The 26,721-nt window shown below is 39.5% G+C and overlaps 5 protein-coding genes across 5 annotated transcripts; 3 read left to right on the forward strand and 2 right to left on the reverse strand.

Annotated features, from left to right (window-relative positions):
• Nucleotides 1-4,966: 4,966 nt before the first annotated feature.
• Nucleotides 4,967-5,533, reverse strand: ACET3X_002057 (uncharacterized protein; the record flags this gene model as incomplete). Its single annotated transcript, XM_069447418.1, has 1 exon — nucleotides 4,967-5,533. The coding sequence occupies one exon, from the start codon at nucleotides 5,531-5,533 to the stop codon at nucleotides 4,967-4,969; it is 567 nt and encodes a 188-aa protein (XP_069312299.1).
• A 384-nt stretch (nucleotides 5,534-5,917) lies between these two features.
• ACET3X_002058 (uncharacterized protein) lies at nucleotides 5,918-6,989 on the forward strand (the record flags this gene model as incomplete). The annotated part of the gene is made up of 3 exons (XM_069447419.1): nucleotides 5,918-6,088; nucleotides 6,144-6,266; nucleotides 6,351-6,989. The coding sequence occupies exons 1-3, from the start codon at nucleotides 5,975-5,977 to the stop codon at nucleotides 6,987-6,989; spliced, it is 876 nt and encodes a 291-aa protein (XP_069312300.1). The 5' UTR covers nucleotides 5,918-5,974.
• A 446-nt stretch (nucleotides 6,990-7,435) lies between these two features.
• Nucleotides 7,436-8,719, forward strand: ACET3X_002059 (uncharacterized protein; the record flags this gene model as incomplete). The annotated part of the gene is made up of 1 exon (XM_069447420.1): nucleotides 7,436-8,719. The coding sequence occupies one exon, from the start codon at nucleotides 7,436-7,438 to the stop codon at nucleotides 8,717-8,719; it is 1,284 nt and encodes a 427-aa protein (XP_069312301.1).
• A 421-nt stretch (nucleotides 8,720-9,140) lies between these two features.
• Nucleotides 9,141-10,403, reverse strand: ACET3X_002060 (uncharacterized protein). Its single transcript, XM_069447421.1, has 3 exons — nucleotides 10,157-10,403; nucleotides 9,899-10,066; nucleotides 9,141-9,831 (listed from the first exon to the last, which is right to left on the reverse strand). Exons 1-3 carry the CDS (start codon nucleotides 10,271-10,273, stop codon nucleotides 9,199-9,201), a joined length of 918 nt encoding a protein of 305 aa, XP_069312302.1. The 5' UTR covers nucleotides 10,274-10,403; the 3' UTR covers nucleotides 9,141-9,198.
• Nucleotides 10,404-10,865: 462 nt separating this feature from the next.
• ACET3X_002061 (uncharacterized protein) lies at nucleotides 10,866-18,748 on the forward strand (the record flags this gene model as incomplete). The annotated part of the gene is made up of 5 exons (XM_069447422.1): nucleotides 10,866-11,069; nucleotides 11,127-11,603; nucleotides 11,664-11,844; nucleotides 11,895-12,026; nucleotides 12,078-18,748. The coding sequence occupies 5 exons, from the start codon at nucleotides 10,866-10,868 to the stop codon at nucleotides 18,746-18,748; spliced, it is 7,665 nt and encodes a 2,554-aa protein (XP_069312303.1).
• Nucleotides 18,749-26,721: the final 7,973 nt, after the last annotated feature.

Raw genomic sequence — 26,721 nt, forward strand, 5'->3', positions numbered from 1 at the left:
TATTATATTATACTTATTACTATTATATACTTAATAGATCCTATTATATTATATCCTAAGCCTTCTATATTCTTAAACTAATTATTTAATACTTATATATATCTTATATCATTAATAATATTTATAATATATATTAGCTAGTCATTAAAGTCCCTATTATAGACCTCCTCTAAGTACCTATACTACTTATTAGTTATTATAGTACTAGTAACCTATATATTATATATACACTAGACCTATATATCTTAAAGAAAAGTAAATAACTTATTAGCTTTATTTATACCTTTACTAGCTAGTATAATAGTAGTACCTATAAGGAGGACCTTAGTAATAAATACTAGGTCCCTAAGTATATAGTTAAATTCTTTTTTAGTAAACCTATATAATAGGCTAAGGGATTAAATCTAAGTCTAGAACTTATACTTAAGGTTACTTTTAAGAGGGTTAATCTTAATAATAACTTTATACTTACTATACTACTTAATAGTTACTACTATAGTTACTAGGAGGGTTACTAGGCCCTCTAAAACTAGGCGCTTTATACTTATAATAATATTATATATAATAACTTTTATATTAGAGATACTAGAGTTACTAGAGTTACTAGATATACTAAATATATTAAAGTATAGGATTTAAGAGAAGAAAATTTAAGTTACTTAAATATTTCTTTACTCTTAAGTACTATAGTTATAAGCCTAGATATAAGCTATAAACTATAGTTTAAAAACTCCTCTTCTCCCTAACGTTACTATAACTTTCTAGAACTACCTAAAGTTTAGGGCTTTAGCTTTAACCTATCTATTATTAAATATATATAGCTATATATAGTAAAATTAAGTATTTAGGAAATATACCTTTACTATAATTTATTATAGTATCTTTTAATATTATTATACTTATGTCTTTTACTAATATATTTATTATTTAAATATTTAAAAAATAAGATAACTAAGTTTAATTAATATTAATAGTATAATTTACTTATAATAACTCTATTTTTAAATTAATAAAAGCTACTCCTTTCTACTTTATTTATAGTAAGTACCCCTTATTTATAATACCTCCTAAGGATAGTAAGTAAGAGGGGGAGGTACTAAATATAGTAGATAGAGTTTAGTATATATATAATATATATATAGTAGTAATAGATTATCTATTAAAAGTATAAGAGTATTAAAGTTACTACTCTAATAAGAAATATAAGATAGATATTTTTTATAAAGGAGACCTTATTCTCTTTAGTATAAAGTATATTAACTTAGTTAATTAACTTAGTAAAAAGCTTTCTAGTAAGTATATTAGACTATTTTAAGTCTAGAACGTAGTTAGGTTATAGGTATATTACTTACTTCTACTACCTTATTATTATATTTATAATATCTTTTATATATCTCTTCTAGAATAATAGAATTCTAAGAAAAATAATAATAATAATATATAACTACTAGAAGTTACCCTAGAAGGTTAAGAAGTTTAGGAAGTTAAAAAAATCCTTAGAAAATATATAAGAAAAGGCTAGTTATAGTACTAGCTAAGATAGAAAGGATATAATAAATCCTAAGATACTTAGACCTTAGCCTCTAACTTTAAAGATATAGAAGAACTACTCTAAGACTTTAAAGTATTATAAAGCTTATAGTATATAAAGTAATAAAAAAGAGTATAATAAAAGAATTTATAATATACTTAAGGTATAAATCCTATAGTATAGGATTTTAGGTATCTATATATATAAAAAGTAAGAAATATAAAAAGAAAAGGAAAAAAATTAAGCCTTACTATCCTTATTATCTTTACTACCCTTACTACCTTTATTATCTTTATTAACCTTACTATCTTTACTACCTTTACTATCCTTACTATCCTTACCTATACTATACTTAGACCTAGTATCTCTTAGCTATATAGCTTACGCGTTAGTAGAGCTATTCTTACTCTCTATATTAGATAGACCCTTATTATCTTTATTATTATTATTACTATTACTATTAGTACTATTTTAGAAAAAGTTAGTTAAAATAAATAAGGTTAGAAGATAAAGTATAAGAGTATACTATAATTACTATATAACTAACTAACTACTCTAAGTTAATAGTAATCTTATACTACTTAACTAGAATTAGGTTAAGAAAGTTAGTAAAAGTTATAAAAATCTAAGTAGGAACTCTTAGAGGAGTCCTAAAGTAAGTAGTAATATATTAATAGTTAGTAAGCTCTAAGTTAAACTAGCGCTATATATATATAAGCTTAATACTTATATAAAGTACTATAGTATTAGTCCTAAGAGTAGTAGTACCTTATATAGTAGTATTATACCTTATATATTAGTAGTATAGATAATTAATATAAGTATTTAAGTTAGTAAGAATTTATAAAGATTAGCTAAAGTATAATATACTTAAAAGACTTTAAAGTACTTACTAAAGTATAACTACTATAGTTACTAGAACTATAATAATTATAGTAATACTTATCTAGCTTCTTATAAATCTACTTTTACTTATAAATAGTTTAAGTATAGTATAAGTAAGTTACGTAAGTAGTAATTATATTAATATACTTATTACTATTACTCTAAGTAAATACTATAGTATTTTAGAGGTAGGACTTCTTAATATATTATAGATTAGGATAATAGACTATATTAGGAAGCTTATAGCTTACGTAGAGGGTATAATTAAGGTATATATTAGTATTAGTACAAAGGTGATAAGTAAGGTGTTAGAAAAATTTCTATTATAATAAATAATAAATAGATAGTTACTATAGAAAATTCTATAACCCTAAAGAGGAAGTAAATAAAAAATTACTTTTACTATAATAAAGTAAAAGTATAAGGGTAACTTATCCTAAAATCCTTAGTTACCTTTATACTACTCCTAGACCTAGTAATAAATATAATATACTTTACCCTAACGCTATATCTATATAGTATAAGATAAACGTATATAAGGTAGACTAAAAGACTAGATACTCCTTTCCTATTTTCTAATAAGGATTTTAGGTTTTTATTAAGGCTAAGACTATTAAGGACGCTAGCCTAAGAGGGGAAGTTCTATAATATATAGGATATAGCTTAGCTAGAAGAGTACTAAGGTCCTAATATAATTACTTCTCTTATTATCTCTATAGATAAAGAACTTACTCTTAACCTATACTTCGCGTATAGGAAGACTAGTAAGAATTATTATTATTACTTTCCCTAGTATACTATTAGAATATAGAGCTATCCCCTACTATTCTCTTATAGTATAAAGTAAATACTATTACCTATAAATACCCCTTATAGGTATAGGTAGTAGATAATTAATTTAATAATATAGAAGGCTTAGGATATAATATAATAGGATCTATTAGGTGTATAATAGTAATAAGTATAGTATAATAGCTATAATAGCTTTAATAGCTATAGTAGCTATAGTAGTAATATATAAAGGTACTAATATTAATATATAAACTTTATAGCTACTTAAAGGAAGTTATAACTATAACTATAACTATAACTATAACTATAGTTATTATAATTACTATAGTTACTATAATTACTATAATTACTATAATTACTATAATTACTATAATTACTATAATTACTATAATTACTATAATTACTATAATTACTATAATTACTATACTTACTATAATTACTATAATTACTATAATATAATAGAGATTAATCTCTAGGTAGTATTAGTAGTAGTTATAATAATAATAGTAATATTAAAGTAGTATAGGGTATAATATAAGAGATAGATAGAGAGGTATTATAAGTAAAAAGAGACTTCTAAATATACTTAGATAGTTTAGGCTTAGTTTTAAAATTTTATAGTAATATAATATAAGATAATACTATAGGCCCTATCCCTAAGGCTTAGAGGGAAGGAGATTATCTATACTAATACCTACTACCTTATTAATCTCTTTATACTTAGCTATCTTAACTACTTAATTATTAGTAAGTAGAGTAAAGAGACTAAGAGATAGCTATATAACTAAGTAATTAATATTAAAAAAGTATTTAAAGACTAGTATTCTAGGCTTAAGAAGAAAGAATTTAAAGAAATACTATAAGAATAAGAGAATAAGGTATAAACTATACTACTATTAATATTCCTTTAACTAAAGCTAATTATTAAGTAATAGTAGTAGCTATACTATAAGTAGTTAGTTAGTTATTCTTAGGAGGAGGTAGAAGTAGTAGTAGTAGAGGTAGTAGTAGTAAAGGTAGTAGTAGTTATTATAGGTAGCTATAAAGGTTATAAAGGGAAGAAATAGTAGAGGATAGTATAAATATTAAAAGGTTATATCTTATAGTCTCTAGTCTATATATAATACTATTATATATCTTTAGTATCTAGTATTTATAATATACTATTTATATACTAGTTATACTAGATATAGGTATAAGCCTATAGTTACTTAGTTAGTACTTTATCTTAAAAAAAGTCTCTAAATATACTATAATAATAAAAAAAGTCTATAAAGGCTAAAGCTAAACTTAGATTCTATAAGTAGTATACCCTATATACGTAACTAAGATATTATTAAGGAATTAACTAATTAGCCTTTAGCCTATTATACTATACTATAGTTTAATAGATAAGAATACTTTCCTATTAACTAAATAGATACTAGTAGTAGTAGTAGTAGTAGTAGTAGTAGTAGTAGTAGTAGCCTAAAGTAAAATAGCTCTAAGTAAGATTAGAAAATATTATAAAGTTATTAGTAAAATTATATTATATAAATTTAATAGTGTTTTGTATAGGTATTAAGGGAGATATATATAGCTTTTAGTAGACTACTATATAAATATTCTGTAGCGTGTCTTTAGTTATAATAGTATTAGATTTAGTAGAATTGTAATAGCTTTGTTATAAGTAGAGGCATTGCAAATGTCTATATAACGATTAACTAATGCCTGTAGTAAAAGTTATATAGATAGTTCTTATAATTCATAGTAGGTTTCTTAAGACGTAGGAACCGCGACATCCGCTACCTGCTCAAGTACGGTAACCAGCATATACCCACCGATCAGCTGGGCCAACGCAGCAACACCCTCCTTGCTAAGCAACTTAACAGCTGACTCGAATACCTCATCTTCCAGCGTGCCAAAACCCCTTGCCATCTCCAAAGCAAGCTCAAACACGTCCTCCTCTTTTTCAGACAAACCCTTAGGAACAAATCCCCTGCTAGCCCGATCAACCTGCTCCTGCGTCAAGCCAGCTTGAACTCCGATAATCTTGTGCGCGTACTCAATGTACTTGGCCTTTGTCACCGAGGTGACGGCCAGCACGCTCAGCTCGCGCTCGCGCAGCGTGAGGTACGGCAGGGTGTAGTACGAGACGGAGTAGTTGACGAAGCCGACTACCGTGGAGGGCGTGTACGCGAGCAGGCCGTATGGGCCGAGGTAGTTACCTTTGGCGTCTTTGAGCGAGAATTTCTCGCCTTGAAGCTCTTTGGTGATGCGCTCCACATCTTTGAGGGCTTCGAGCTGTTCCTGGTTCAGGTCGTCTGAAGGAAATCGTAGTGCCATGGCGATGATGTCAGGGGAACTGCAAGATGGTGGTAGGGAAAGGACGGTCGTGATTAGACTTGCCAAGGCAACTAAGATGAGGAGTAGACGAGAAGATACTGGGGTGTGGGGTAGAGGAGATGGCATGTTAACGTTGGAAGGGCAGGGTTATATAGAATGTGAAACGAACGTGTAGGGACAGAGATATACACAACACATTCAGCATGTACATACAGACACCGGGATTTCTCAATACCTAGCAAAATTCCCATCTGAGCTCGGAAGTTCAAAGTCGGCATGAGTCCCCATTGACGCGGAGCATTCGGGCTCCGATGACTTGCCAAGCCGGAGCCTCCGACTACGCCAGAACAGACCTATCCTGCACTCTGCACTGGGCTATTAAACGGAGGGATACCTGCTCGTCAATCCTGATGTATCCTACCCCTTGCACGGACACGAGCAATGTCACCACCTCCCCGCCAAGCCTGCGAGTTTAAGACGCTCAGTGGCGTCACGCTACGCGGCTGGCTCTACCCAGCTGAGAAGCGCGGGCCGGCTATCATTCTTTCTGCGGGAGTACGTGAGGACTTGGATCTGAATGCTGTATATATGCTAATCGTTCGCCGTGCAGTTCAACATGCCCAAGGATGTAGTTGTCCCTGATATTGCCGATTGGTATCAGAAGCGTGGGTTCACAGCACTCATCTTCGACACTTTCGGCATCGGCGCTAGCGATGGTCAGCCCAGACATGATGTAAGTCGATCTTCCATGGGTTTTCTTCATATTCATATCCGCATGTTCTGCATTATCGGCATCAGCTGACGCCTCACTTCCCAGAGCGATATGATGAGGCGGATCGACGACTTCACCGACTCAGTTACATGGCTATCTCAGAACCCGCTGGTAGATCCCGAGAAAATCGCAGTCTGGGGCCTCTGTTTCGACGGCAACATCATGCTCGCAACTGCAGCATATGACCGGCGCATCGCCGCCGTCGTAACAGTCGCGCCCATGATCGACGTCACAGGCGACCCCGAGCGGCGCGAGGCCATCTTCGAGCTGGGGCTCGCTGACCGCGCGGCCCAGCTCGCAGGCGAAGAGCCCATGTATCTACCGCTCGTCGATGAGGACGGCTTCACCCCATTGGGTCAGTTCCTGGGGAACTTCTTCACGACAATGGATAGCATGAAGATGCCCATTGAAAACCGCGTAACAGCGCATACTTATATGCGGTGTCTTAATTGGAATATCCTGCATCTGCTACCGAAAATTAGTCCGACGCCTGTCATTATGGTGACGCCAGAGAATGATCAGGTGTTTCCTGCGTCGAGGCAGAAGGAGGCGTTTGATTTGTTGAATGAACCCAAGGAGCATCATGTGATCTATAAGAAGCATCATTTTGATTGGATGTTTGGGAATATGGACGAGGTGTTTGACAAGCAGCTTGATTTTCTGAAGAAGCATATGCAGCTTTGACGATTTCGTGTACCTAAGTGGTATCAGAAGATTGCAGACTCCAGAGGTCCGCTCTTGCCTTTGACTACAGTTGAGATAGCAAGTGACTGTGACTTTACGTACTCATCTCGGTAGTGATTCATCTTTCATTCACACCACAGCCAATGAGACTTAGTGCAAGTCTACGCGGAGCAAGGCCAGACTCGAAGTATGTGCGACGCAGAGAAAAGTGATTTCAATCTAACATCGGTCGACTGCAGATCATCCGAACCACCGACTCGGAGGCCGGGCCACAGCCGACTCTTGCAGCCGCGAGTGCGAGATAGAAGTCCTCTGATAACTCAGAATATTTAAACAATGTCACAACCAAAAGAATATTCACCAAGATACAACCCTACACTTGTAAAATAACTTCCAAACCCTTCATACCCAAGCTGTACTGCTCCAGTTTACATCCTCCCGTCGCCATGGCATCCTCATCCACCCCCAAGCTAGTGACCATCATCGGCGCCAGCGTCGGCGGTCTTTCACTTGCTCTCGCCCTCAAGAAACATGGCATTACATCGCGAATATTCGACCTGCGAAACCCGGAGTACGACCTCGGCGGCGCCATGTCGCTGACTCCCAACGCCTCACGCGTGCTAGAATCTCTCGGTGCCTTGTCCCGCATCAAGCCCCAAGGTTACACCTTCGAAGCCATCACGTTCATGACTGACCCCGAGCACGAGATGACCGGAAAGTTCTACTTTGGCCAGAAAGATGTGTATGGGTACGACGGACTGCGCATCACGCGAAAAGTCATCATCCACGAGTTGACCGAGCTGGCGAAAGACGCCGGCATCGAGATCCAATACGGCAAGAAATTCTCCAAGATCACTCACGAAGACGCTAACGGCGTCGAATTCGAGTTCGCAGACGGGATGCGCGAGACGGCTGAGCTGCTGATTGGCGCCGACGGCATCCATTCCAAGGTCCGCTCGTACCTGTTCCCAGGAATGCACCCGCAGTACTCCGGGTTCCTAGGCCTGACGTACTGCTTCCCGCGCGCCAACTGGGAGCACCTGGAAGAGACATTCCCACTTCCGTGTTCCGTGCGCGGGGAGCAAGGGTCTTTTATCATCACACCTCAGACCGAAGGGGGCAAGGAGATCTTCGTGGGGCGGCAGTATAAGTTTGAGCAGAAAGACCGGTCGGGGTGGGAGACATTGCTCAACGACAAGAGCGCGCTGATCGGTATGCTGCAACGCGATCGCAAGGCTTGGACGCCGCTTTTCCAGGCCGCGCAGGCTCAAATTAGTACTCCTGAGGCACACTTCCTGAATGTCTGGCCTTTCTACACGGTTCCTGAGATGGATCGCTGGCATTCAGAAGCTGGGAAAGTCATTATCATTGGGGATGCAGCGCATGCTATTCCGCCCTCGGCTGGACAGGGCGCGAATCAGGCCTTGGAGGATAGCTACAGCTTGGCAGCACTCCTAGCAAGCCTCAAGGGTGATATCAGCTTGTCGGACGGGGTGAAGGCGTGGGAGGAGTACAGAATGCAAAGGATGATTGAGGTCTTGAGGTTGACTAACCGGCTTATGACGCTCAGAATGACGGAGGAGGAGAGAGCGAGTATGCCTGACGATCTGAAATGGGAGCTTGACTGGAAGAATGACTCGGGTAAGGCGCAGCTGGGCTGGCTGTATCTGGTAGATATCGATCGAGATGTGGAGAATTTGGTGGGAAGCCTGCGTACACGGGGTAAATAGTTATTAGAAGGGAAAGCTCTCTTGGTTTTTGCAAATGTTGAGGCTTTGGCTTTGGCGGTTGTTGACACTAACTAGAATCGCTGCTTGTAGGGTGGACGAATTCCAGATTCAAAGACGTGGGAAGACATTGCGTGTGTTTTTTCTGCAGGTATTGTGGTTAAATGAGATATTAACTATGAGATATATGTGTTAATCTCGAGTGGTTGGTTTCGAACTCATATCGAGGGACGAGAATCGTCAAGTCATCGGTAGCAAGAAGTGTCAGAGACTTCTCGGGAACGCAAGGCCGCATCAGACGAATCGATAACCAACATCGTCAGAACAGTTAGATGAACCTGAAAGCCCGCTTGCTTGCCCACTATGATCAAAATATATAAGTACTCCAAAAGAGTGGCATTTGTAGTAGTATCTAGGCATGCTACGCGAACTTCAGGCTCCAGACCAGAACAAAGCCTTGCGTGCATTCCAGATCAGATAATTCAGAACTGGAAGACGTCCTTGAGAAACTCTAGCTGAGGGTTTAGCAGCTCATCTAAGTCTATGCCCAAAAAGTCCGAATGTCCCCTATCCTTCACAATATGGAACCTCTTTTGTGGTGATTGCAAGCTATCGAATATGCTCTTCTGATACTCAGGCGGCACAACCTCATCGTTCTCAGGCGTCAGGATCATAACAGGTGTGGGGCTGATAGACGCGAAAAAATTCACAGGCTTCCACTTCGCGTGACGGTAGAAGCTCTGGATGGTTAAACTGTCGTTGAAAGTCGGGGCATTCTTCTTGGCCGCGACCACCCAGTTGGGCAAGTGAGCCTGTTGCTCGGGCGTCATGTTGACAAGGTACTTGAATAACAGCAAGTGCTCGCCCTTTTCATTGAGGAGGGGTATGTATCCGGGCGGGTTGCCGCGGAGCTGGCTTACACGATCCTCGACTGCGCGTGCAACAAGTGACTCCTGGTCGTCCTCGTGCAGGTACCACTCGGGCATCAGACCTTGCGATATGACGGCCTTGATGCGCTTGTCAAACGCTGCTGCCTCGAGTGCTATTGCAGAGCTATAGAAGAAGCCCCACACGGCTATGCGATTTGGGTCCACCCAGCCTTCGTTCAACAGGAACTGTTCTTGCGTGTCAGTATGTTGCACTGTGAAACAGTCGAATCGGTGACTAGGTATGGGCACATACTGTGACGGCATCTGAGTTGTCTTCCGCCATTTTCTGCGGGTCTAGGTCACTTCTGGGCAGGCCGTCGCTGGTTCCCAGACTACGGGCATCGTAGACAAGCGCAGTCACGCCATGATGTCCAAACCAAGCCGCTATGCTGGCCGCGAAGACTTCCTTCGGGCACATGAACTATTAAATAGAAAGGACTTGGTTCAGCAAGAGCGCTGACTTGGTTTACAGCACGGTCTTTTAGGACGTGTTTGATTAGGGTCGACTTACTGCGCCGTTGACAATGACCGCAGGACCACCCTTGGGACCCACGTACAGTGAGCCGCGCAGAGTCAAGCCATCAAAGGTCTTGAATTCGACGTCTTTGCGCTCTGGTTCTGTGGCCATGATGGATTTAAAATCGCGGAGGATGCAGTTCTAGGTTGGAGCTCTGGGGTAAAATCGATTCGTATAACACTTAGGTCGTCTATGAATAACCCTGCAACAGAATCTCGAAGCGGGATGGAGAACATTTGTGCCAGCGTTTATAAGGTTGCTGATGAGATCTGAGTTTGTAGAGAGATGATCTTGGTTCGGGATACCGGAGGCCGGTTCGGTCTTGCACAATTAAGGAACACCGACGGCGTTACTTCCCCACGGTGTTTCCCTGTCCGGTCCGACCTGTCCGGTGCTACGGCCGGATCGGACCACCGACCGGTGCCAAACTCTCAATCACCAAAGCTGTTTGAAATTCGGTCAGATCTTTTGCTACTCGAAAGAGTAAAGTTGTCAGCAGATCAAGGTTGTACGATATATATCTCTGGAGCCGGTCTAGACTTGTAGCTGCAGGATTCTACTTCGTGTTGCAAACTATAGTCAAATCCGGAACACACGAAGCTTCAACCTTGGCCTTCACAGATCTGTATTTCAACAGACACAAATCCCGGCAACCAACTACCTATTTTCTTATTCGATTGTTTGATGCAATACAGTCTTCATCATGGGCAGCTATCCCGAACCCAACGTTGGACTGCTACGGGAGCCCATTGCAATCGTGGGAAGTTCCTGTCGCTTTCCAGGTGGTGCGAATTCCCCCACGAAGCTTTGGGAGCTCCTCCAAAACCCTCGAGATATCGTGCGCGAGATCCCTCCCAGTCGATTCGATCCCAAGACGTTCTATAATCAAAACAGTCAGCACCATGGGGTATGACAGCATTGGGATCACACTCTTGAGCGCAGTGTCTGACTGACGAGCTAACAGAGCATGAACACAAAATATGCGTATCTTTTGCAAGAGGAACCACGACTCTTCGACCGCGACTTCTTTAATATCAGCCCCAAGGAGGCCGAAGCCATGGACCCTCAGCAAAGGTGTCTTCTTGAGACCGTATACGAGAGCGTGGAGTCGGCGGGCTACTCCATACCCCAGCTTCAAGGATCATCCACGGGCGTTTTTGTCGGAGCGACGTGCTTCGACTACCAGTCTATTGCGATTCGTGGCCTCGACAGCCTGCCGCAGTACTACGCGACTGGCGGCTCCATGGCAATCCTGGCCAACCGTCTATCATACTTTTTTGATTGGAGAGGTCCATCCATTGCGTGCGATACAGCTTGTTCGTCGTCGCTCGTGGCCTTGCACCAGGCTGTTCTTTCCCTCCGAAGCGGAGAAACAAACATGGCTGTTGCAGCAGGGGCAAATTTAATTCTCGGCCCTGAGCTGTTCATCGCTTATTCAAACGTATGTTGTGCTTTGAGCTGAACACATGGCGGCAGGTCAAGCTGACAAGCTACATAAAAGCTAAACATGTTGTCTCCTAATGGAAGATCTTACATGTGGGATTCCTCTGCTGATGGATATGTACGCGGAGAAGGGTTCGCCTCTGTGATTCTCAAGACTCTGAGTCAAGCCATCGCAGATGGTGATCATATTGAATGTATCATCCGCGAAACCGGTGTGAACTCGGATGGTCGGACGCCAGGTTAGTTTGCCACGCGTTTGTGGATGTCCGCTGCGATAACCGTCATATAGGTATTACTATGCCAAGTGCAGAGTCGCAAGCTCAACTTATCCGAGACACGTACACAAGGTGCGGGCTGGACCCAGTGCGCGATCGTCCTCATTACTTCGAGGCTCATGGCACTGGCACACCGGCAGGGGATCGTAAGTGTTCATCTTGCACAATCGTTAGTCTGCAGCACTGACGTTTGCCAGCAATCGAGGCACGAGCCATACACGATACTTTCTTTCCTAAACATGCCTACGGGCAGAAAGATGGCAAGCTCTATGTTGGTTCGATAAAAACCGTCATTGGTCATACCGAGGGCACTGCGGGCCTCGCTGGAGTGCTAAAAGCGTCACTGGCAGTTCAACACGGCCAGATCCCCGGTAACCTCCACTTCAAGGAGTTAAACTCGAAGATTCGGCCGTTCTATGGGCAGCTTCAGATTCCAACAGCACTCACCCCCTGGCCCGCCCTTGGCGACGGCGAACCGCGCCGTGTGAGTGTGAATAGTTTCGGTTTTGGCGGGACTAACGCCCACGCCATCATTGAGAGCTGGGAAGGAGTTGACAACCACTCTACGCCCGTTTCACATCCAGGTGGGCTTGTTGTTCTGGCTACCAACTCGGCTCCGGCGCTGGCAGCAAAGGCTACAGCGCTGGCCGAATATCTACACAAGAATCCTGGTACAGATCTTGGACGACTTGCCCGAACACTGTTCCGCAGGGCTGATTTTCCCTTCCGCGCTTCTTTCTCTGCTACGTCTGCTGAGCAGCTCGCTGGAAAGCTTGAGTCATCTGCAGAGGCACTCAAGAAAACCGTGCGAATTCCGACAATTCCCAAGTCACTGCCGCCTCGAATCTTCGGTGTCTTTACTGGGCAAGGTGCTCAGTGGGCTACTATGGGCACGGAGCTCTATGAAGCATCGTCTGTATTTCGCAGGGTTATAGACCGGCTGCAATACAGTCTCGATACGCTTCCTGCTAGCGATAGACCTGATTGGACTCTCATCAACGAACTTACCGCACCTAAGGAGACATCCCGTATTGGCATAGCTATTATCTCGCAGCCTGTCTGTACTGCCCTCCAAATAGCTTTGGTCGACACTCTTCGTGCGGCCGGCGTTGATTTCGCGGCTGTTGTTGGACACTCATCTGGAGAAATTGCTGCTGCATATGCAGCGGGATATGTCGACTCTCGTGATGCTATCCGCATTGCGTATTACAGAGGATTCCACTCTGGTCTGGCGCAGGGATCAGATGGAAAGCGCGGCAAGATGATGGCTATTGGCATGGGTTTCGAAGAAGCATCGGCATTCTGTGGCCAATTTGGTACGAACCTCAAGGTTGCTGCTAGTAATTCACCTACGAGCTGCACCCTGGCTGGAGATGCTGTCCTAATCGATAAAGCCAAGGAGAAATTGGATGAAGACAAAGTCTTTGCCCGCCTGCTGGCAGTTGACACGGCATACCACTCTCATCACATGCTGCCATGTGCGGAGCCTTACCTCGAGTCGCTACGCAAGTGTGGAGTCAAGGCTTTGAAGGGATCCAGGACGTGCGAGTGGTACTCCAGTGTTTGGGGGCCGAATGGCCGGAGTCGCTCCTTCAACAGCGAGCAAGGCATGAAACTGCTCGAGGGACAGTACTGGGTCGATAACCTGACCAACACAGTACAATTCTCCCAGGCAGTGAGCAGAGCTATCTCCGAAGAATCCTCCGTCTTGGACCTGGCACTCGAGGTAGGACCACATCCAGCTCTCAAGGGACCAACCTCCGAGGTAATCAAGTCGTTGACCGCGATAAACCTCCCGTATTGTGGCGTTCTTGACCGCAAACAGACTGCAGTCGAAGCCTTTACCGATTGCTTGGGACGTATATGGACGGCTTTCCCATCGTCACGCCCTCTAATTACCTTCGAGGGTGTGCAACAAGCCTTGCCACTTACTAAGTCCAAGCCCAGCATTCTCAAGGGCCTGCCCACCTATCCTTGGGATCATGAAAGCCTTAACTGGCGTGAGTCAAGGGCATCTCGCCTCTTCCGCAGTGCCCCGCCCCAACACGAGTTGCTCGGTCGCCCAACGACATTGGGTGAAAATGGCAGGCGAGAGGTTCACTGGCGCCAGGTCTTCAACCTGAGCGAGCTACCGTGGGTGAAAGGCCATACTATACAGGGCGAGGTCCTTTTCCCGGCCACAGGCTATGTGACAATGGCGTATGAGGCCGCCGTGCGCCTTGTTGACGACCAGACAACACTAAGGTCTGTCGAGCTACACGATATCGATATCGTGCGCACTATGGGCATGCAGGAAGAGTCTGCGGGCCTGGAGGTTCTCTTCACTGTACGCGTTACGAGCCAGACCGACAGCTGCATTACCGCCGAAGTGGCCTGTTACAGCGCAGAGATCAATGACACCAAGATCGAAGGCCCTGTTAGCGCGCTCACAGCTCATTTCAGCGGTTCTGTGCGGCTTTTGCTTGGCTCCTCCCAGGCGGACGCCCTTCCCATCCGGACTGAGCCCCTCCTTCCGATGAATACTTTGGATATGGATCAGCTCTACTCATATCTCTCTAAAGTGGGTTACAACTATTCTGACCATTTCATAGCCAGATCTGTCCACCGCCATCTCAATCACGCCGTGGTAACTGCTCCATCCCCTCCCCCATCTAGTTTGATACGTGCGTCTGTGCACCCTGCAATTCTCGATACCGCCATCCAAGGTATCCTGGCCGCCTTTTCGTACCCAGAAGACGGAAAACTTGGGACGGTATATCTGCCTACGGGCATCGATTCTGTCCGTATCAACATGAACGATATCTCTCCAGGTTCCATCATGGCAGACAGCACTCTGACTTCATCGGACGAAAAGGGACTCAAGGGAGACGTAGACCTCTTCAACGCAAGCGACTCGACCGTCCAAGTCCAAATGCGGGGTGTCCGCTGGACCCCCTTAAATCAGGCCCGGGAGCGGTGGCTCTACGCAAGCGAAACATGGGTTCGGGATACGGCTTACGGCATCGAGCCCAGCTGCAAGACCAAGTTCTCACCAGAAGATGAAGTGTTGCGGAAGCTTCTGGTGCGCACGGCGTATTTCTACTTGCGAAGGCTTCACACCCAGATTAAGCCGTATGAGCTAGTACTCATGAACAAACATCGACGGCACTTGATGAAGTGGGTCCGGGACCATCTATTTCCCCAGATTGAAGCAGGCAAAATTCCCGACATTGAGGCAGAGTGGGCAAACGACACACTGGAAGACGTGCAGCAATGGAGCGCTCCGTATATTGCAGCGGGAAATAATGACATGTTGATTCTGCATGCTGTGGGAAGTAACCTGATACCAATTGCTCGAGGAACGATGCCTGCCCTCCAGGTAATGTTGAAGGACGACATGCTCGACCGCTTGTATGTGGAAGGAGTTGGCTTTGCCGACGGCAACCTTGATCTCCAGCCTTTGGTCAAGCAACTCGCGCACCGATACCCGCGTATGAAGATTTTGGAGGTCGGAGCTGGAACAGGAGGCACCACTCGAGCTATGTTCGAGGCTGTGGGCAACCAGTACGCATCATATGTATACACTGACATCTCAGCCGGTTTCTTTGAGCCCGCCAAAGAGAAATTCAACCAACATGCCGGCAAACTGTCTTTCAAGATGCTGAACATTGAAAAGGATCCAGTGGAACAGGGATTCGAAGAGGCAACCTATGACATGGTTGTAGCCTCCAACGCTCTGCACGCGACTCGAAGCATGAAGGATACGCTCAGCCACTGTCGCCGCCTGCTTCGGCCTGGAGGCTTTTTGGTGTTGCTGGAGATCACAACCAACCATCTTCCCATCCAACTCATCATGGGCACGCTCCCTGGTTGGTGGCTGGGTATTGATGAGGGCCGCGTCTGGCAACCCACCCTCAGCCTTGATGAGTGGGACAAGTCTCTCAAGGAAGCTGGGTTTTCTGGCGTCGAAACAAGTTCAACGCCTTCTTTCTGTTCCGCTATCATATCCCAGGCGACAAACGACAGCTTTCAAGCGCTTCGGGAGCCGCTTGCCGCAGCTTCACTTCCAACAGACCCATCGATTGGCCCTGTACTAGTCCTCAGTGATGCGGCCTCAGACCTCGCATCCAAATCGCAGGCACTTCTCGCTTCCAAGGAACGTATTTCCCAGTGTGATCTTGGAGGCCTCGAGGATACCAAATGTCCCATCGGAGCAGTTGTGCTTTGCCTTTGCGACCTAGACAGCCCAGTGTTCGAGAACATGACCAAGTCCAGATTTGAAGCCTTGCAGGCTGTCTTCCGCAACGCCCGTGTCGTCCTTTGGGTAACATCAGGGGCGGCTTCGGGCAAGAACCCACTGGCCAACGTGACGATCGGATTAGGTCGCACACTGATTGCTGAACGCAGCGATTTGCAGCTGCAATTCCTCGACGTCGACGAACCAGCATCGCTTGAGCCATCTCTGCTGGCAACCCTCCTTCTGAGACTCACCGGAATGAACCAGCCTAATCCAGGTGAAATGCTCTGGACCCACGAGCCCCATCTCGCCCTCAGAGACGGCGCCTTATACATTCCCAGGGTCCTGCCTCTGGATAACGTCAACCGTCAGTCCAAGTCAACGAACCTCCAACTCACTCAGCTGAGCGATGGTTCTGTCGAGCGCAAGGAAGAGGACAAAGAGACGTTTTCCGCGGACAAGACATACATTCTTTTCGGCATGACGGGAGATCTTGGAATCTCCGTTGCTCGATGGATGGTAGAAAACGGGGCTCGAAACATCGTTCTAACCAGCCGAAATCCTGATGTTCCGGCTGGAGTGTTCGAATTCATATCACGAAAGGGAGCCGTGTTGCGTGTTGTATCAGTGGACGTTACCAACAACGACGGCTTGAAAGCAGCGTATACCGAAATCAAGTCTACGATGCCGCCGATTGGAGGGGTTATCAATGGTGCCATGGTGCTTCGGGACCGCCCTTTCCTTGACACGTCCTATGATGATTTTGAAGCGGTGTTAGCGCCAAAGATCCCTGGAACTCGTAATCTTGACGAGCTCTTTGGTGAAGATCAGCCGTTGGACTTCTTCATTATGCTTTCGTCTGCAACGTCGATCGTTGGCAACATTGGCCAGTCCGCTTACAGCGCGGCAAACCACTACATGGCCAGCCTTGTGCGACGCCGCCGTAGCCGTGGTCTTGCGGGGTCTGTCGTTGTCATTGGTTTCCTGACGGGTCTGGGCTACATTTTCCGTTCAGACGCGAAACATCGCGCTGCCATTGAGAAGTCTCTTCTACCACGATTGGATAGGCAAGCTGAAACTGATCTGCACGATATGCTAGCCAAGGCCATCGAGTGCGGTCGACCTAATTCAGGCCAGCCACCCGAGCTCATCACGGGTATTCGGAAAAGATTTACAGAGCCATGGCACGAGGATGTCCGGCTGTCTGGCTACCTTGAGCAAGAGGGTACGCAAGACGAGGGCAGCGGACAGGAGCAAGCTGAGGGGAACATCAAGGTTGAGGTTCAGCTGTCAGCGACCGAGGATCCAAAAGAAGGCCTAGCAATCTTGATCAAGAGCTTTTCGCAAGCCCTGGGCAACATGCTCCAGCTTGATCCCGCCCAGATCGAGCCTGACATGGCTATCGCTGACCACGGAGTGGACTCACTCGTTTCAGTCCGCATTCGCGATTGGTTTTTGAAAGAGCTGGGGGTCGACGTGCCGGTGCTGAAACTCATGTCGACCAACCATACACTATCGCGAGTATGCGAGGACGCTCTAGCAGGATGGCGGAAGCGTCGTGGAGGAGCGCAGCCAGAGTCACAGACAGCTCCTAACGAGGATCCAGAGATGGATTGGAAGAAGGAAGTGGCTGACCTTATCGATGGCATCTCTGCTCTCGTCCCGGCAGGTGCTGACTGGATCAAGGATGCGCCTCGGACAAGCGCACGCCGTGTCGTCCTCACGGGATGCACGGGGTTCTTGGGCACGCACATATTACGCAATCTTGTCGCAGACACCGACATTGCAGAGGTGCACTGCCTTTGCATTCGCTCACGTGCTCTGCGTGTCAAGGACGCAAAAATTCACGAATACAAGGGCGACTTGTCCCAGCCACTGCTGGGGCTTTCAGCTGGTGACTTCACACGGCTTACCCAGACGGCCGACCTGATCATTCATGTGGGAGCCGATGTTGCCCATCTCAAGTCATATCAACAGATGCGGGCGGCCAATGTCGTCTCGACTCAGATCCTGCTCGCCATGGCCACGCCACGCGGCGTCCCTGTACATTTTGTGTCGTCGTCATCGGTAGCCATGCTCCAAAAGGACACTGCCGAACTGGGTGAGGTGCCGCCGTCGAGCTTCTGGCCGCCGGCCGATGCCGAGTCGTTGATGAAGAATGCAATCGGATATGCTGCCAGTAAGTGGATGGGTGAAATACTGGTGGAGCAAGCGCCTTCTGTCCCTGGCGTTGTGCACCGTTTCCCCAACATCATGGGAGATGATGCACCGGAAGAGATTCCCTTGGTGGCTCTCGACAAATACTGCGTCAAGATGCGGGCCGTGCCCGCGCTAGATCCGAAGCAGTGGGTTGGAACGCTTGACGTCATCGATGTCGTTGACGTGGTTCCCGAATTCCTAGCTACGGCGTACGCTCACGATCTCAACAAATTGTTTGCCGTGAAAAACTACGTGAGCGAGAACCTGTTCCTGCTGTCAGATCTCTTGGGTATGTACAAGCAGAAGCTCGGCGGCAACATCGACGTCCTACCGACGACCCAGTGGATGAAAAAGGCGATAGCTTTGGGCATGCCGCCTGGTGTTGAGGCTACGTGGTCTGGCAATGAAGTTTTTGTGTCGCCTGTGTTGCGTAAGGGCACTATGGGCAAGTAATGTGTCAAAGTGTAATAGGTTAGATTGCTAGTAGAATAAAGAACCAGCTGTTGTCTTAAAACAGGTATAATTATTGTAAAATCTATCTACTAGAACAAAGTGGCAATTGAACTAATGATCACAAACTGCTAGGGATAAGGGTATTGAAAGAAGCGCGAAACCTGAAGAAAAACTCCCTTGCGTTAATCCAGTCTTCCCTTGTCGTCCCATCCGTAGTCGTTTAGCAACAAGAAAAACAAAAAGGGCAACAAGGATACGAGGAATTAGTAAGTAGAGACACAGCTCCAGGTATGTGAGCCAGAAGGCCGTCGCCGTATCATCGGGACGACCACGCAAGCCACACGACGAACTGAACATCTCCTACGGTCTTCATAGAGTTTGTAACCGATGTTTCAGAGCGTTGTGAGAACATTCCAAGTGCATCGATAATCCCCTAGGAAGATGCTCAAAGTCCAGTCTTTGCGCCACTCATTTACATGTTCTCAATGACATAGGAGTTAATAGCGCTCTAGAATCTATAACTGTTACCACCGTACTCCTAAGCTGCTGAGCTCTAGACGCCCATTGGGTTGTTAACGCTGTAAGAACTGGGTCCTTCGACAACGGAGGCGGCTTGGGCGAGGGCGCTCTAGACAGTTTGGTTCTGAAGGTACAAAGTCAGTATATTCTCTCATGAGTATTTCGAACGGATTTAACTTGCTTGTGCCGGCAGGAAGATAAATTTGCCCCATATGTATGAGTAACAGGTTGTATTGAGATAGGATAGGTGTACTAACCTTTAGAGTTGGCGGATTTAGCCATGGCTTGCATAGCTTCGAGGTATCAGATCTGCATAGCTGGTGCTGAACTGAGGATGTCAGCGACTTGGCGCATAAGCTGAAAACATAGTTAGCTTGTACAACAGCGATTAGAGGTGCTGGAAAGGTAGTAGTGTGGATAAGGTGGTGATGTGGGTCAATATATGGTATCTCTTGGCGTCACGTGCTCCCACCAGAACGTAGTAGAGACGATCAGCGCTAGAATAACACTAATACAACAGTTATCCCTACAATCTATAAGGAGCTAGAGACTAAGTTAGGGTTAACTTACTTTAGCGGCCTCAACTTTAGCACAAGTAGCAATAACCTTAGCTTCTCTAGTACGCTTACTCTACGTAGCTATAGAGAGCGAATCCTATTAATCCTAGCTAAAGATAATATCCTTAACAAGTATAGACTTAACTTTATTACCCTATCTAAGGGCTATCTCCTTAATAATCTTATAAATTAACTACATAATCTCCTTATAACGCTTAATTATATCCTAGAGTATATGCGCACTAATAATATAGTAAAGCGTTATCTATATACGCTTAATAAGCGCCTAGTAGATATTAGAGAAAGAGAAAGTAGCCTTATATAGTAAGCTAATATAGTAGTAAATAATAGATATTAATTAGAGGGAGACATTATCCTTATTTATTTAAATAATAAACGTACTAGTAAAAGACGTAAGTATACTACTATCAAAAGACACTATAATAAATTATAGTAAAGGTATATTTCTTAAACACCTGTTTTTACTATATATAGCTATATATATTATCCTTATTTATATAGACTTAAATAGGGACGTTTATTAGATTAAGTAGAAGCTAAAGTAAAGGTAAAGGATTACTAGATTATATAATTAGCTAATTACGTAATTAAGACTAAAGTATATAGTCTATAAGCTTAGGAGGTTTACTTACGTAGTATAATCTAATTAATTTACTTACTACTTACTAAGTAATCTAGTCCTATTACTCTAATAGTTATAAGCTTAGCTAAATAATTATAGTAATAATTCCTACTACGTATTAAGTATAGTAAGGAATACTAATTACTTTATTATTCTACTCTAAACCTCTTAATATACTATATATTACGACTAGAACACCTATAATATAATATAAATAACTTCCTAATTAACCTATAAGTATTATAATAGATATAACTAATACTATACTAGTTAATTAGGGCTTAATCCTAAAGACCTAATTAAACTAGCCTATTTAGTTTACTTTACTTAGGCTACACTACTCTAATAAAGAAATCTAAGATAATATTAACCCTAATATATATCTAATTGAATTAAATAAATAACTAGGAACTAGTTTAACTAGAGTATACTTATATACTATAATAAGTTAAAGCCTAATTAACTTATTCCTTAATAGTATCTTAGCTACGTATATAAAGTATATAGTTTTTAGTTAATATATTTAAATAAAACTTAGACTAAACCCTTAAACCTTAGACTAAAGGATAATCTAAGCTATTACTAATTAATATTTAAGCTAAGGTAGCTTATAATTCTCTTCTTTATTATATAAAATAATAATATACTTATATAATAGCTCTCTAAGCGAAGCCCCTTATATATACTAAAGCCTAAACTTCCTTAATCTAAAGTATTAGATCCTACTATAAGATACTATAATAAGTTAATTAAAAAGTATAAGGCTTTAAAAATTAAGTAAGAAAACTATACTATAGTATCTATATACGTAATACTTAGGTTTATATAATACCTACCCCTAACACTATAATACTATAACTTTAGCGTAATATAACTCTACTAATATAAATCTAATTTAAGAAGTAATTAATAAAATTAAATTATATAAGCTAGGAGATAATTTCTTATATATAAAAGTTACTACTAAGTATAATATTAACTAATATACGCTTACTTAAAGATATTAGAGTAAAATAAGACCCTATAGTATTAGCTATTAATCCCTCTACTTATAATATATAGATAAGCTTCTTTAATATACTAAAATACTTACTAAATAACGTTTACTATAAATAAGGATAATAATATATTAATTTACTTTATCTTTAGCTAGAAAAGAGGTTTTAAAAAGCTAGGCTACTTACTTTATAAATACGTACTTAGATAACCTTATTACCTAGTATAGTTAGGGGATAGACTAGTTATAGTATAAAGCTTATTTAAGGGCTAAGTATAGCTTATACTTTAAGCTTTTATATAAAAAGATAGTAGAGTATAACCTTATACTTACCTATATATTTAATATAAATAAGAAGGGATTCTAACTTAGAATACTTAGTAGAATAAAGTAAGTATTTAATAATATACTTAATAGCTAAAGAGGGGTAACTTAAGCTCTTTAAGATAGCTTAACTAAGTAGATAACTATCTTAGTATATATTTATTTAGATAACTTAGTTCTAAGTCCTTTAGTTATTATTAAAGGAGCTAATAAAGATATTTAATCTAGCTAGATAGATACTATTAAAGTAGGTAACTACTTAGTCTTTATTACCTTATCTTCCTCTAGTTAGAATAATAATAATATTAGGTTAACTTAGCTTAAAGAGGTCTTTAAAAGAGAGACTAGAAGGTATACTTTAACTAGCTATAAATTACTACTCCTTAATAGCTATAGATCTAAAATAATAATAGATTTTATTAATTATTACTATAATAATTAGATCCTATTAGTTATATTTCTATCTTATACTACCTATACGCTTTAACTACTTAATATTAAGATATTTAAGCCTCTCTTAACTACTAATTTATCTAAACTAGTAACCTTTCTTTAATTAAGCTATAGTTTACTTAATATTAGTAAAGAAGACTTCTTCTTACTCTTCTAGAGGGCTTAGAGTAGTACTTTTAAACCTCTAGCTATTAAAAAGCTATTTAAAGTTACTAGGATATATTATTATATAAGGGTTTACTATACTTCTCTAAGCTTAGTCCTTTCTAAGGTAAGATAGGTTTAGGTAATAGTCTATAAGGTAGTATATAGAATAATTAAGTAGAAAAAAGTTATTATTATAACTAAGAGATAAATAATATTAATTTTATAAATAATAGAATAATTAGTTAATAATCTATATAAGAGATAAACTATTTAAGTTAACTATAATAAATATAATAATAAAATTTAATATATTCTTATACTTCTTACTTTAGGTCTTACTATCCTTTCTATTCTTTCTACTATAGATAGTTATAATAGCGCTACTATCTTAAAGTACTCTACTATCCTAGATATTAAACTTTAGTATAATAGTATATTATATAACTTAGTATACCTTATACTTAACCTCTTTTCCTTTATCTATAGCTTTCTTTATATAAGGAGGATTTAACCTTTATTACTTATAATAATATACCTACTAAACCCTAAAGTTATCCTTAAAAGATTCTATTAGGAGGTATTAGATTTAGATAAAAGCTTAGTTTCTATACTTAGTAGAGATAGTTAACTTAAGCTAAAGTCTATTATATATTATATAGTAAAGGATTAAAGTAATAAGGATATTAAAAAACTTTAATAAAGTTTATACTATATCTTAACCTAAAATAGTATCCTTTAGGGAGAGATTAGGGGCCTTAAGGAGGCTCTAGTAATAAAAAAAAGATAAGAAAAGAAGAGCTATATACTTTAAATTAATAACCTAGAGGATTACTATAGAGGAGTTATTTTCTAGTTACCTAAACGTGTCTATAAAGCTTAGGATAATAAGGTATTATAATAATAATAAATATAATAACTATAACTTTAAAAAGCTAAGAAGGCTTAGCTAAAGGAGTAAGATTAACTCTATAAGGTTTAAGAGGCTAAAGAGAAGTATCTTAAGTATAAGAGACTTAAGGAGCTTAGGTAGTAAGAGTAGGAAGTAAAGATAGCTAAAAAAGAGTATTAGAAAGTACTTTATAATACTAAAAAAGCTATATAACTAGCTTAAAGTAGTAAGTGTAAGGCTTTAAAAGCCCTTAGGCTACTTATAAAGTATTAAAAGTATATTACTATTATTCTATCTTATATAGAGGCTATAGGTATTATATAAGCTACCCTAACGCGTATAAGCTATACTTAGGTAATCTAGACCCTAAAAAAATATTTTAAATAAGCTAAAACTTTTATAAGCCTATATATAGTATATATCTAGCTTTATATAATTTTATTATAATTTTTAGTAGCTTTATAACCTTATTTTTATTATAATATTAGGTTATAGGGGTATTTATCTAGTAACTATATTTATCTAGTATATAGATATAGTAGGTATTACGCGTATAGATACTATAGTAGTAATTATAGTAGATATATTCTCTATAAAATAATTATTCGCGTAAGAGACTAGATAAATTATAGGGTAGTATAATAATATTACTAGATATTAATATAATCTATTAATCCTAGTTAAATCTCTTACTATAATACTCCCCTAAGTTACGCTATATATCTTAGTATATTAAATAGATTACTATTATAAATTTACTTTATATAATATACTAGCTCTTATAAGATTTAGCTAGTAATATATTTATATATATATTTAAATCTATTTAAGGTATAGTATACTCTTACCTATATCTTATATTTTATCTTATCTTATAGCTATAACCTTAGCTTTAGTAATCTACTTATATAGGTACTATATTCCTAGCTTAGCTATAATAAATATATTTATAATACTTATCTTAAAATCTACCTTAGCTCTAAATAGAACTAAATATACCTAGCTTAGAGGTCTATTATTAATATATTAAGGTATAGGATATAGGTAGCTGTTACGTAGGCCTTAGTAGCCTACTATTATAGTAACTACTATAGTTATTATAATACTAAACGTAATATAGAATCTAGGTAAATAGCTTCTTACTTAGATTTTACTAATTAGCTAGCTATAGCCTTATTATAACTATACGCCTAGTACCTATATTTAGTTAATACTTATGTAGTAAAATTACTAAGATAGCTCTAGTTTTATTAAAAGCTAATAATTTCTAAAAATTCTTTTTAATATATAATCTTTATACTTTATAGTCTTATATATAATAAACTTCTATATTATATTTATATAGTTAAAAGAAGTTTTTAAGAATAGAAAATAAACTTTAAATAACTCTAGCCGCTTAATAACCTCTAATTTAATAATTATAATAGAAGCTTTTACTTATAGTCTATAGACCCTAAGGCGTATATTATATAATTATATAATAAAATATATAAATTCTTTACTATATCTATAGTTATAAGTTATTATAGTTCTATAGTTTTTTCTAATCTTTTTAATATTAGTTTAGCTTTAGGAATAAGGGAGAACTATAATATAATAGAAATATTACTATATATATCTTAAATATTAATACTTAGAATTAATTATCTTATATTAAACTATTATTATAAGGGGGCTACGCTATAGGAGCTTTTATATAAGTATACTAAAGTTATATTTAATAGAGAAGAGAACTATAGGCTACCTTATCCTAAAGATTAATTAGGGATAGCTTAAATTATCTTTTAGTCTAAGGTTTAGGGGTTTAGTTTAAGTATTATTTAAATATATTAACTATAAACTATATAACTTATATTTATAACTAAGATACTATTAAAGAATAAGCTAATTAGGCTTTAGTTTATTATAATACCTCTCTCCTCTTCTTTACTTAAGGGTAGAAACTACTAAAAACTATTTAATAAGTATCTTTTACTATCTTAAAGGTCTTTTATATAAGCTAACTACTAGTTTAATACTTTTATTTCTTCTAATAGTTCTATTAGTTTAAAAGATATTTAATAATATCCTTTCTATTTAATATTATAGTAAAGCTTCTATTTATAGCCTTAGTACCTAAACTACTTTATAATAATCTTTTCTATAACTTACTCCTTATTACTATCTACTTATAGTAGTAGTAGCTAGTAGTTATCTTATACTTAGCTTAGTAGTAAGTCTATATTAGTAAGGTAAAGTTAATTAATATAAAAAATAAAGTAGTAGCTTAGTAGAGTATTTAACTTAACTAAATAGTTATTAACTACTTTAATTACTATATACTTAGTATTTTTCTAATTAAGCTTATAAGACTTATAGCTAGTACTATACTACTTATTAAGCTTAAGCTAAACCTTATTACTAACCTTATAGTTCCTAGCCTCCTTATAGTATCTATTTATATATACTATAATTTAATTTTATATAGTATAATTTAATTATATAGAGTAGGATACTTAAAGTTAGTATTAGTATAAAGGTTAGAAGTAGCTAGGTTTTTATATAACCCTTCTTAGTTATAGTAAATATACTATATCCTCCCCTTTATAATATATTATAATTATATTACTAGCTAATAGCTAGTAATCCCTATTATACCCTCCTAAGGTTTAATAGGTATCTTTTTTTAGTTACTTTTAGTAAATTTTTTTTATTCTTAGTTTTTATATATAAATATTAAAGCTTAACTTCTATAAAATATTACTTATCTTAGTATTTAACTTATATTATTACCTTATCTTTTTAATTAACTTTTATAAATAATAAGTAAAGGGATAACTACTTTTTATTCTTTTAAAGTTTAATCTTAATAGTACCCCTCTACTTATAGTAAATAAAAAAATATAAGCCTTATCCCTATAGCCTAAAGGGGCTTAATATATATTATATTAATAAAGTCTTAGAGTAAGGATTTATTAATTAGGATTAAATATTAAATATAAAAAGCTATACTATAAGAGCTATTATATAGGTATACTAAGCCCCCCTAGGCCTTAGGGATAGGGCCTATAGTGTTATCTTTTATTACGTTACTAAGAGATTATAAAACTAAGCCTAAACTATCCTAGTATATTTAGAAATTTCTTTTTACCTATAACACCTCTCTGTCTATCCCCTATATTAGGCCTAGCTACACTACCTTAACGTCCCTACTATTACAATTACTACTAATACTACCTAGAGATTAAGCTCTATTATATTATAGTAATTATATTTTAAGAGTATAAGTAGTACTACTACTATTATAATTATAATTATAATTCCCTTTAAGTAGCTATAAAGCTAATATATTACTATTACCTAAACTCTTCTATAGCCGCTACGCACCTAAGTCCTATTATACTATATCCTAAGCCTCCTATATTAATATTATTATTATTAAATTAATTATCTACTACCTTATTA

The sequence above is a fragment of the Alternaria dauci genome, chromosome 1, assembly GCF_042100115.1.
Source record: "Alternaria dauci strain A2016 chromosome 1, whole genome shotgun sequence".
Lineage (NCBI taxonomy): Eukaryota > Fungi > Ascomycota > Dothideomycetes > Pleosporales > Pleosporaceae > Alternaria > Alternaria dauci.

Bases quoted from the DNA above. Each gene is read 5' to 3' on its own strand.
- ACET3X_002060 (XM_069447421.1), bottom strand. From the start codon at position 10,273: ATGGCCACAGAACCAGAGCGCAAAGACGTCGAATTCAAGACCTTTGAT. The intron at 10,067-10,156 runs GTAAGTCGACCC...TCTATTTAATAG, and splicing joins CGGTCATTGTCAACGGCGCA to TTCATGTGCCCGAAGGAAGT. The intron at 9,832-9,898 runs GTATGTGCCCAT...ACGCAAGAACAG, and splicing joins ACAACTCAGATGCCGTCACA to TTCCTGTTGAACGAAGGCTG.